The sequence below is a fragment of the Silurus aristotelis genome, assembly GCF_946808225.1.
Source record: "Silurus aristotelis genome assembly, chromosome: 12".
NCBI classification, from domain to species: Eukaryota; Metazoa; Chordata; class Actinopteri; order Siluriformes; family Siluridae; genus Silurus; species Silurus aristotelis.
In genome coordinates this window covers 1,600,060-1,611,991 of record NC_139585.1, presented here as the reverse complement: position 1 = coordinate 1,611,991, position 11,932 = coordinate 1,600,060, and the positions used below count along the sequence as shown (strand labels likewise).

At 39.1% G+C, this 11,932-nt stretch overlaps 1 protein-coding gene and 1 long non-coding RNA gene across 2 annotated transcripts in view; one reads left to right on the top strand and one right to left on the bottom strand.

The window, feature by feature from the left end:
- The window catches only part of LOC310734412 (legumain-like), a 16,976-nt gene extending 6,807 nt beyond the window's left edge, over nucleotides 1-10,169 (top strand). Inside the window, exons 7-15 of the mRNA XM_083556353.1 lie at nucleotides 3,206-3,281; nucleotides 3,479-3,541; nucleotides 6,268-6,331; nucleotides 6,438-6,556; nucleotides 6,699-6,812; nucleotides 7,063-7,272; nucleotides 8,425-8,580; nucleotides 9,803-9,870; nucleotides 9,977-10,169. Of these exons, the coding sequence (XP_083412479.1) occupies nucleotides 3,206-3,281; nucleotides 3,479-3,541; nucleotides 6,268-6,331; nucleotides 6,438-6,556; nucleotides 6,699-6,812; nucleotides 7,063-7,272; nucleotides 8,425-8,580; nucleotides 9,803-9,870; nucleotides 9,977-10,022 (916 nt within the window). The 3' untranslated portion in view covers nucleotides 10,023-10,169. The remainder of the gene's footprint in view (nucleotides 1-3,205; nucleotides 3,282-3,478; nucleotides 3,542-6,267; nucleotides 6,332-6,437; nucleotides 6,557-6,698; nucleotides 6,813-7,062; nucleotides 7,273-8,424; nucleotides 8,581-9,802; nucleotides 9,871-9,976) is intronic.
- Nucleotides 10,170-10,314: 145 nt separating this feature from the next.
- On the bottom strand, nucleotides 10,315-11,328 carry LOC310735125. Its single transcript, XR_014536224.1, has 3 exons — nucleotides 11,265-11,328; nucleotides 10,823-10,880; nucleotides 10,315-10,545 (listed from the first exon to the last, which is right to left on the bottom strand). It is a non-coding gene; the product is annotated as an uncharacterized lncRNA (long non-coding RNA).
- Nucleotides 11,329-11,932: the final 604 nt, after the last annotated feature.

The following is an 11,932-nucleotide window of genomic DNA, read 5'->3' as shown; positions in this document are numbered from 1 at the left end:
GAATTCTCCACACCAGCAGCTCAGAGAGTACAGGTTTATATTAATGCGCTCTACGTCTGGCTATAACAACACTTGCTACAACATCTTGTTCAGTCCGATCACGTTTTTTTCCAATCTTAGGTCTGATCTTCATAAAGACTTTATTCACATCATTTCAGTGAGCGATTCTTAAAATAGTTGCTGTGAAAATATACATATATTCTGATGCTGCATTTGAGCTTCTCTGTAGATGTGGATGCATCTCTGAGGTCATTGGTATGAATCTTGCCTCTGTGTGCGTGTGTAAATGATTGTGTCCTCAGATGGAATAAAACCCTATCCATTGTGTCCTCTGAGTATATGACAGGCTCTAGGCAATCTGTAAGATAAGTGGAATAGAAGATGGATTAATGGATAGATGAAGTTCCCCTTTAGGAACTGGAGCTGCATCAGAAACGCTTTGGGAATGCTTACGTGTTGTTCATGCTCTGAATCACGTATATAATCAGTCCAATGGAAAGGACCTGGGGTTTGCAAGTGAACCTGGCAGAGGGTCTGGAGATGTGCTCTTCCCTTTCTCCTTCCTCACCTGCCAGGTCCAGCGCCCGACCACAAGGTTTGGAAGCATGACTGGTTGTGTTCTATACTGGATCTACGTCAGCTGAAACACTTGTTTCAGGCTTAAGATGTTGTCCTTGAAACAGGTTGTGTCCTAAATCAGGCCCGAGGACTGGTTTGTGATCATAGATCTGAAGAATGCATACTTTCATGTAGCCATTCTTCCGGCTCACAGGAAGTTTCTGAGGTTTGCTTTCAGGGCCAAAGCTTACCAATTCAATTCAATTCATTTTTATTTGTATAGCGCTTTTAACAATGAACATTGTCTCAAAGCAGCTTTGCACAGATATTGTGGTGATTAAAAGTGAATATGTTCTTTATGAGTAAGTTTGTCCCTGATAAGCAAGCCGTTGGCGAATGTGGCAAGGAAAAACTCCCAGAGACGGCATAAGGAAGAAACCTTGAGAGGAACTAGACTCAAGAGGGAATCCATCCTCATCTGGGTTGCACCGAATGTCCATCAATTACCAATATCAGGTCCTTCAGTTTGGTCTTTCCCTCTCCCCCCGCATCTTCACGCTTGGATGCGGCACTGGCCCCTCAGACGATCGATGATCGAGATGTCATTCTTGCCCACATGAAGAAATTTGGGTTAAGACTCAACGCCAAAAAGAGTGTGCTTTCTCCATCACAGAGAACCACTTACTTAAGAATCGAATCCCATATTACACCTATGTGGGCACTTTTGTCCCCTACTTGTGTTGAGTCCATCCTCACGGTCGCCAAGACGGAAGGCCAGTCACTCATTGTAAAGCAGTTTCAAAAACTGTTGGGTCTGATGGCAGCAGCATCCAATGTGGTTCCACTTGGTCTCCTGCACATGAGACCCCTTCAGTGGTGGCTCAAGACCTGAGGATTCTCTTGGAGGGGCAGTTTACTTCATTCAAGGTATACAAGTTTACACGGAGAGCCCTACTTGCCTTAGATGGTTGTAGAGAGCCTGGGTTCCTGTCTCAGGGCCCCATGCTGGAAGTTTCTGGGTGTCGCATAACACTTATGTCCCTAACGGGGTGGAAAACGGTCATAAGTGGCCGCTCCGCTGAAGGATTCTGGGGGAGGCCATGGTGTAAACAACACCACTTAGATCTAGTTAATTGCCCAGTCAGTTCAGTGTTGGAATACATTTTGCCAAAGGGTTGGCTCTATCCACCCTGAAGGTTTACGTGTCTGCCATTGTGGCCTGTCATGCCCCCCTCACAGGGCAGTCGCTGGGTGAGAACCCATTGGAGACACGCTTTCTCCGATACAACTTAGAGTGCCTGCATGGGACTTGGCCATTGTCTTGGAGGCCCTGTCAAAGCTTCCCTTTGAGCCTCTGACCGAGGTGCCTTTGAGGTTCCTCACAGTTAAGACTGAGAATCTCTTGGCCACCTCCTCTCTCAAGAGAGTAGGGGGCCTTCAGGCCTTATCTGTGGCTTCTTCTTTTCTGGAATTCACTCCAGGCTTGGCCAGTGCCTTCCTCTATCCTAGATTATGTTCCTAAGGTACTCTTAGTCGTCCTATAACCTGTGATGCTCCAGGCATTTTCTCCTCCTCTTTTTTAGGCCTCAGACCAGGAGAAGCTTAACCAACATACATCTACATAACTGACCTGTAGAATAAGTAGAGCAGCTGCTCGTCTGCTATAGCCCTCTAAGGAGAGGTCTCCTTGTGAATAAGCAGATGCTAAGCAGATGGATTGTGGATGCTATTTCTTCCTCTTTTTTAGGTTCATTTGTCTTGACCTTAGTGCCACTCCTGGCCCCTCTGTCCTTCCTCCCGCTGACACTAGCTGTGACCATCCACACTGACTCTAGTTCCCAAAGCATTTCTGACGCAGCTCTATTTCCTGAAGGGGAACGTCTCCAGATTACGTATGTAATCATGGTTTCCTGAGGGAACAAGCTGCTGTGTCTCTATGCCACACTGCCTGCATCCCTGCTGCGCTTCCTTTGCTTTTCAGAAGCTAGCACTGGTTTTACTCCATGTGCTTTTATTCTTCCTAGTCATGATGTCACCCCACTGGTGATGGCGTGCTTTCCATTGGACTGATTATACATGTGATTCAGAGCATGGACAACACAGCAGCGTCTCGTGCCCTCGGGGAACCATTTTTACATACGTAACCAGGAAATGTTTTTATTGCACCTAGTGGTGAAAAATAGGAACTGCTTTATTAACAGAGTTTACAGAGTGAGCGAATACACACTCACTTTACTGCTTCACATATATCAAAAATAATAAAAATGTTTATACAGCTCTTGGTGTTGTGCATGTGTGTGTGTGTGTGTGTGTGTGTGTGTGTGTGTGTGTGTGGTGGGGGGGGGGCAGCGGATGAGATCCTTACAATAAAGGTAATCCAAACTAATCTTATCTAATCTATTCATTAGATTTTCTGTCCAAATTGTAATTGGAAAAGGAGGATTATTTAGTGGTTAGTATCCATACAGCAGAAATGTGTGTGTGTGTGTGTGTGTGTGTGTGTGTGTGTGTGTGTGTGTGTTGTTTCCCGACAAAAATACTATGAAAACAGAACTTAAATTCGTCTCTATTGTCTAATGCCGAATATTCACGGCTAGCGTTGTTTATGTTTTGTTGAAAAGTCTACAAAGTCTACTTTCTCTTTCAGTGGTGAAAACGACTCGATCTTCATCTACCTATCAGACCATGGAAATAAAGGGATCTTTCACTTCCCCAACTCCACAGTTAGTAAATTTTCTCCTGCTTCTCTTCCATATTTCTGTACGCAGCTCTGCATTTTTGCATGTGGTGTTGTGGAGGTGGAACATCACAATAGTAAACTGTTTTTATTTCTTTAAAATTGATTAGTGATAAAAAACACTATCAATTAGAGAACCAGATCCTTCTAATAATACATGCTGATCTTCTCTTCCTGTTACAGCTTTATGCACATGATCTAATTAACACGGTGAAGACCATGTCCAAGAACCGCAAATTCTCAAAGGTGCGTATTTTATCTCCTGATTTATATTTAAGTATCCCAGGGCTCAAGGATGAGGAGTAAAGTATTGAGATGTGAAAAGGTTTCTGAGGAGGAACATTAAGATCCAGACTGTCTGGGTCTATAACAACTTCAAGATGTTGTCTTAATATCACAGATCAGAATTCTGTTAGAAATGTATTAAATCAGAGATCTGATCAAAAGCGATAAAAATATCTCTGAAATCGGACTGAAGTCAGAATTCACATCAAAATGTCAGATATCAGAAATGTAATCAATATCAGAACACAGTGAAGGTCAAACACAAACGCAGCTCAGACCTCAAACTAATAACTCGTGATGAGTCGTTTATGAACGAGTCTTTAATGTGACTCAGAAGAATGAGGACTTTCATTGGACGCACACAAGCAAAGCATAACAAAATCTCTGTAGGTTATGTACAGGAAACAGAATCGAGTAGTTCATCTCTCGACTCTTCCGGGCCGAGTTGTTCGCTATGCAGTGCATTTTTTGGTCCAAATCTTGATATTATGTTAAAATAATTATGAGAATCATGTGAACAATGAACTAACGATACTCACCAGAAGATATGAGAGATGAAGCTACTCATTCTGTTTATCATCATTTATCTTCAGCTACATTGTCATTTTTTGAATGATTGGAATTATAGTTAAAGTTGGTGAATGTAGACATGTTGTGGATCTGATTATTGAAAATGTAACATTTTGCTTTATTTCTGATCCAAAGGAACCAAATGACTCAAAAAGGATTTGTTCATTTTGATGAACGAGATTTAAAGAACCGAGTCACTAAAATGATCCGATCTTCCCATGGCTACTATTGACTGGAGAATTCATATGATTTTATAGCGAGCAATCAGGAATTGAGTGGAGTAGAGTAATTGCAGCAACAGTTCAGAAGTTAAGATGCCCTCTGGTGGCCAGGAGGAGAAATTTTTATCATTTATTCCATATTTTTTTTAAAGACCACAGATTACACCACAACTCTTGCTAGATTCTGATTGGTCAAACAAAGTTGATAAATTTTTAATAACAGCCCTGCATCTGAGTGATTTATTTACCAGCAATGTACCATTAATTTTTTTAGGTATTAAAGAATGTTGTCAATCTTCTCATCAGTTTATATTTACATTAAATATAAAAATGTCAGCAGTCATTTAGCTCATACTCACATCCTCCCTTCTTCATTATTTCATGCCATCATCACCGTCACTGTTACACTAATGACAATCGGATTTATTTCACCACAACCACCACCACTACACCACCATCACGACAAACCATTTACCCCACAATCCACAATCAAAGATCTCAACTGTTCCTATTTAAATCCCACAGCACATCTGTTCAACTTTCTTCAAGAGTTTGACTGGAATCTGTCATATATCATTTTGCTCCATGTATTGGGATCATTTGCAATGTAATTTGAATCTCATTTAAAACATCTCCTCACATCACACCAGTCTTTTAGCAGTTCCACCATCTACCTGTTCCAGTGAACATTAAGTCCTTCTTCTGACACAAAAAGTCCTACATGTCCTACAGTAGCTCCACCCTGTTTAGCTGAGCTTCAAGATGATTATTAATGACCATTGTTACAGTTATAGCATCTAATGTTATAATGTCAAGCTTTGATGCTTATCCTTGATGTTCTCTGTTTGTTCTTTATACTAATTTCTATATGAAATTATACCAAATTTTAAAGCGTATTTTATGTCATTCAATAGAAAATCCTGTTTAGGTTAGGGTGATGCTAAAGCTAACCAGTTGTAACATCTGTGCATCTGGTCTCAGTCTTGTTACTGCCTTGTCTTGGATTTTCTCGGACAATGCTGTCTCAAATCTTGACTTAAACTTTGTATTCTTGGTCTTGATTTCAGACTCCGTTATCTGGTCCCCTGCATTCACTGTCTCATCCTTCACTCTGATTCCAATATCTTAGTCTTGTCTCAGCCTTCATGTGATTCCATTGTCTTGATCTTGACTCAGATTCTTGTTTGCCCAGACCGAATTGTCTTGGTTTTGATTTAGACTCCATTGTCTCAACCTTTGACTCAGCCTCCATTGTCTCATTCTTCACTTTGACTCATGTGTCTCTGTCTTGTCTCAGAATCCATTATCTTGGTCTTGGCTCAGACCTGCCTTATAGATTGGTTTTGAACTCAACATTAATTAAAAGCTTTATTTGTGATGATGTCAGTGTGAGATATTTACTGCTGCAGGAACATCAAATCCCAGTAACAGGAGTTTTATATAAATGCAGGAAAAGAAATCCAAAGGGTTCGACAACAGTATAGTCTAACAACAGGTAACGGTCCGGGGTTCAACAAATAACAGGAACTAGTGTGGGCAAAAAAACCCCCAGGAAACAGAAACAAGCACACACCCAGAGATAAGTGATACTAAAATTACAGAACAACAGAAAAAGGATCTGAGTGTACTGATGAAATGAGTCATTATATTTACTGTGTGTGTGTGTGTGTGTGTGTGTGTGTGTGTGTGTGTGTGTGTGTGTGTGTGTGTGTGTGTGTGTAATCAGAACGAGGTTAAAGGTGATAGCGATGGTGATGACTGGGTGTTGTAGTCCTCAGTGGTCATTTTGTAGTCTGCAGTTATGTAAAGAAAATGTGTTTATTGTTGTGCATTTATATTTTTGTGTGTGTGTGTGTGTGTGTGTGTGTGTGTGTGTGTGTGTGTGTGTGTTTGCAGATGGTCATTTATTTGGAATCGTGTCATTCTGGATCAATGCTGAATCATCTGTCTGACAGCAACGGTTAGTGCAATATGAATCGGAATAGATTTTCTGTAAAGTCCTGCTTCTGATGTTCAGGGTTGTTCTTCTCACGTGTCTTAAAGGGCTTTATCTTTTTTTCTTTCAGTGTATGCAGTTTCTTCGTGCAGGCCTGATGAATATACCTATGCTTGTTTCTTCGACAAGGAAAGAAATACCTTCCTGTCTGATCTGTTCAGCATTAACTGGCTACAGCACATGGACACAGTAAGAGTTTAGAGCATTATTTTGAGGAATTCATACTTTAATCACACTTTTTACACCAATAAGATGTACGTAGAATTTGTACATATTTTGTAAAGTATTTGAATTAAACACCACTCGTTTACTTCTTCATTTTGCTTTAAAGGTAAAACTCACCATGACTTCATTTGGAGAGCAGTTTTCCTACCTGGAGAAAAAAGTGAGTAAGGATGCGAAGAAGGTCGGCGTGGCTGAGACACCGTGTAACTATGGGGACAAGGTGTGTGTAAATAAAATAAATAAAAGTAGTATTCTTTATATCATTATGATATTTTAATTCAAAAAGTGAAGCATTACATGATTTAAAGAAAATCCACAACATTGAAACAATTCCACAAATTACAAAAAGCTTTTATTCCACATTATAATCACCAACGTTTAATTTTTTTTATGAAAAATAAATGTTATTGGCAATGTTGCAAATAAAACGAGTGTCCTATTTCTTCTTCCTCACTGGGTGTGTTTTTTAGAGCATACTGAAGTTAATGTTGAGTGAATTTTTTGGAGGCTCCCCCGGCTCGGTTAGCGAGACCTGCACGTCCCAGCTCGTGCATTTTGAAGTATCGGATGTTGTAGACATTACAGAAGTTCCTCTGATACTCCAAGAAAACAAGGTGAAAAAAGAACAGGACCCGGAAAAACGTCAGGCCCTGCAAAAGCAATACGAGGATCTTAAAAATGTGAGTAATCCTCTTCTTACTGTACTGCATTATTTACCGTTCTGAATTCTGAACAGATTCACTCTCACCGTATCCACACCCTGACTTAAATATGGATACATCAAAATAACCCTGTAATATATAAATAAAAAACAGTGTGGAGCTGTTACGCTAAAATACTACATGATGAACAGGTGATGTGGTGAAGTGATGAAAAGTTGTTTATGGCTTTATAAACATATCCATTTTAAACTAATGGTTAATTACAAAAACCTGAACTTCACTTCTGTTGGCTGTTCATCTAAAGGCCAATATCAAACCTCCCTTTTAGTTTAAATCCCAGAAAAGGTTGCAGCAGAACAGTAGAGTGCCACCCAGAGGAGAATGAGGTTTCTTCTTACATTTACCTTGGCTGCATTTAGCAGACGTCTGTGTCCAGAGCGACGTACAAAAGTGCTTTGAGTTTTTAACAATGAATAAATCTACACCGGTACGCCAGATTACAAACTTAATATAAATCAGACTATAACTCTTGATTTTTACAAAGCAAGATCATCTTGAAGTTTCCTCCTCATGCAATCTCAGGGAGATTTTTTTTACCACAGTCCCCACTGACTTGCTTATTAGGGAAAAATTTACAATTACAAGGAACAAACTTATAATCTTTGTAAAGCTGCTTTAAGACAATGTCCATTGTTAAAACTGAATTAAGTTGAAAGTTACGCTCAATCCTACATAAGACATTCTTAAAAGACACACTGTTTTGCTCCAAGACTGATTTCATGTACGTACATATATATGAAATAAAATAAATAAAAATTTTAATAAAATGTAAATGCAGAACATTTTTATTATTGGAATTTTAGTGCCTATAACTTATTATCTTTTTGATCAAAATAAACTCTGCATAGTGAAGCACAAAGTGTCTTCTTTCCTAAAATACCTCAATTGTTTATGTAGCACACTGTTGTCAGGAACATTTTAATTAGGCAGGTTTTCATCTGTGAGTCCCAAAAGTGGGGGCTTAATCCCACCCATTATATAAAATAAAACCACTCACACATGCATATTTGGGTGTTGAGATTTTTTATTTTGTGATAATTTACATATTAATATGTAGCAGTCGCTTTTGTCTGTTTGGATTAAAATTGTATAATGCAATCTCATTTGTAGAAGAGGAAGATGATGGATGAGGCACTGCAGAAGATTGCTGAGCGTACAAACGCTTTACAAGCTCTTACCAGAAAACATGAGGTGACTCGAACGTACGAACTCAAAGTGGTGGCTGAGCATTTCAAGAAAAATCTCTTCAACTGGGAGAAGGAGCCGGTAAGTATATACATGCAGCATATACATTATATGTATTATGTGTTTGTGGACAAATGATCAACAGATTGCTATGTGCTTCTTAAACAACGCATTCCACATTTAGTCCCCGTTTGCTATTATAATAATCTCCACTCTTCTGGGAAGATGTTCCACTAGATTTTGTTTGTGTCAGGTACTGATGTGGGTGAGATGAGGCCTAGGGTGCAGTCAGCTTTTCAATTTATCCCAAAGGTGTTCAATAGAGTTAAGATCAGGGCTCTATAGTGGGTCCCTCAGGATCTTCCACTCATCCAACACCAGATCTTTATGAAGCTGTCTTGGTGAACAGGGGCATTGTCATGCTGGAACAGGTTTGGGTCTCCCAAATCATGTATCCTAAAACTAGTGTCCATATAGTGTAGGTGTGTTTTTGTTGTACTTGCCAGACTTAAAGTGTAGAAAAGTTCTGTTTTAAAATGGAGCAAGTCCAGGAACCGGGATTGACCAGCGATGGGGGTGAAGTGATGACACCGGCAAGGCCGAGGGGGATTTGGGGGATCTACGATGGTGGCAAGACCATAGATATATGGAATAATGACAGTAAGGCCAGAGGCGGAGTGAGCATTAACATCATCATTAATGTTAACAGCATTAATATATCAATTGTAAGGTTAAACCATGGATCTTCAACCAGGGGTCCTCAACACCCGGCACAAACATCAAAGATAAAATATTAAATTTTATAAAGATTATAATTATTGCATTAAAGTTCTTTTAAAATTAAAGCTGATGTTCATGTAAAGGTATAACAGATAGTAAAAAGTAAGTTTTAATAGAGTTACAGTTTTAATTATCTTTATGTAACTAATGTAATATTATTGCTTTCTATTAATATCAGTAGCTGTGTTTAACACATTTTGTATCAGGGGTCCTGCTCCATGTCTCTATCACCTAATGGGTCCTTGACTCATCTCTCTCTCTCTCTCTCTCTCTCTCCCTCTCTTTCTCTCTCTCCCTCCCTCTCTCTCTCTCTCTCTCTCTCTCTCTCTCTCTCTCTCTCTCCCTCCCTCCCTCTCTCTCTCTCTCTCTCTCTCTCTCTCTCTCTCTCTCTCCCTCTCTCTCTCTCTCTCTCTCTCTCTCTCTGTCTCTCTCCCTCTCTTTCTCTCTCTCTCTCTCTCCCTCCCTCTCTCTCTCTCTCTCTCTCTCTCTCTCTCTCTCTCTCTCTCTCTCTCTCTCTGTGCAGTTTGTTGTCACTCGTTCTCACCTGCAGGTGTTAGTGAATCTGTGCGAGTGTGGTTTGGAGGTTGAGAGGTATTTAATGAATTTCACTTTTTCAGAATTGAATCTGGAATGAAACACCACCAGTCATTTCTTTTTATATTTCTAATTACACTTATTTTTTGTTTGTTTCCTTCAGCATCACTGAAGCCATCAGTCACGTGAGCCGGGAGATTACTTTCTGAAAACCTCAGGGTTTTTTTTCTTACTGGTGAAGCACAAATCATCGTGATGTATTTCTAACAAGAAAAAAAATAAACTTTTAATTCTTTATTGTAACAAAAATCACACAAATCCAGTCATTGACCAAAATAAAGAACTTGCAAAGAAATGAGTTTATTTATTGAATGAGTTTATTTCAAGAGTAACATAGATGATTTGTACACATGCACACACATCATCCACTTCGAGGCAGTGCAAAGATCCATGCTGTAGGGGCAATTAGCTCATTAATCTTATTCATAAAAAGAACATTGTCCTGCCCAGTGTCAGTCCAGTCCCAAAGATCTTTACTTCTGCTTTATCAGGTCCGAATTTGGCACCGCTCAAATCCCAGACCCAGCTTGGCTTCAACTGGTCCAGCTGCAGCTGATACACTTCCAAGCTCAGCTCAAAGCATGGATGCTGATCCTGTCTTCTTAGTTGTGGTTTCTACAGAAGCACTTGGACCTTTAGCGTCAATTGCCCAGATGCCATTCGTTGCTTTGGCTGTGGTATGAGAGGAATTTAATGTTACAAGAAAATGAATAAACTTCACGGTGATAACAGTTCACTACCTCATCTCTACTCGAAGCTCTTTAGTGATAAACACAAATACATGTTTGTGACTCCCTGACAGCGATGATGCAGTTTAAAGTGATAAAATAATACCTCCGATTCCAAGAGAACTTTCCACAACAATACAATCCAATTAGGAATATTATATAAAATGACAAAATGTAGAAGTTACACTGAAATAACACAGGCTTCATTATTGTAAGCGTACGTTTTTTTTTTCTTTTCGCATTTTCAGTGAGAAAACACTGTAAATTCACACTGGAATACTAAAGATGGAAAAAAGAAAGTGTTAATAATTGTAGTTTCTGAAATCAGGTAAGAGGTTATGTCACGTATACACAGGCAAGGAATTCTTAATAAAGTGGCACATATTTGCTTCATAACCTACATAAGCAAACAAAATAAAAAGAGCTGTATGAATGTCACTGTTCATAATGCAGTGAAGATACAGTGCAGTATTTCAGCAGGATCTTTTTAAGCATTTATCAGATTTATGCAGTTTGTTAATGAGCAGAGCTGCAGTTCAGAACATTTATAAATGACATATTCATTAAATGCATTATAATGGATGTAAAGATAGTCTTTTATTATTACAATATAACACTCAAAATTCATTCCATATTTATCTGATTATTAACACTATTTCTCACCTGTCTTATCTCCTGTGATGCTTTAGTTTCTAAGGAAATGCATCAGAAGCTTTTATAACAGTTATCTTTAGCTGTCACTTTTGGACTGAGTCATCACCAGGGTTCTGAATTCCTGTAAATGGTGCATTTATACAAACTAATATACTCATCAAAGCTGTTTAACTGAATTGAACCCCTGCCACATTTCCTGTTATTTCTATGTAACTAATAGCACCTGATGTACTGTAGATAATAACATAAAACCAAAATATAATTAGTGGTTGGAGACACATTCTTATACTCCAGTACTCATGTTAGTTCTCACTCTCCAGTGTTCTGTATTGTTGAAAGATTTATGATCAAACTCTTGATGTCACCCAAATGAGGATGGGTTCCCCTTCTGAGTCTGGTTCCTCTCAAGGTTTCTTCCTCATTACATCTAAGGGAGTTTTTCCTTGCCACAGTCACCACGGTGCTCATCAGGGACAAACACACACCATTCACCTTCACTGTTGATTTCTGTAAAGCTGCTTTGAGACAATGTCTGTTGTGAAAAGCGCAATAGAAATAAACTTGACTTGACTTGACATTTACTGTGCAAAAATAAATATTACTTTCTGAAATTTGCTTTAAATAATCAAATTAATCTTAAATTTTTTATGTCACTGAACTGTTGAAACTGTATACTT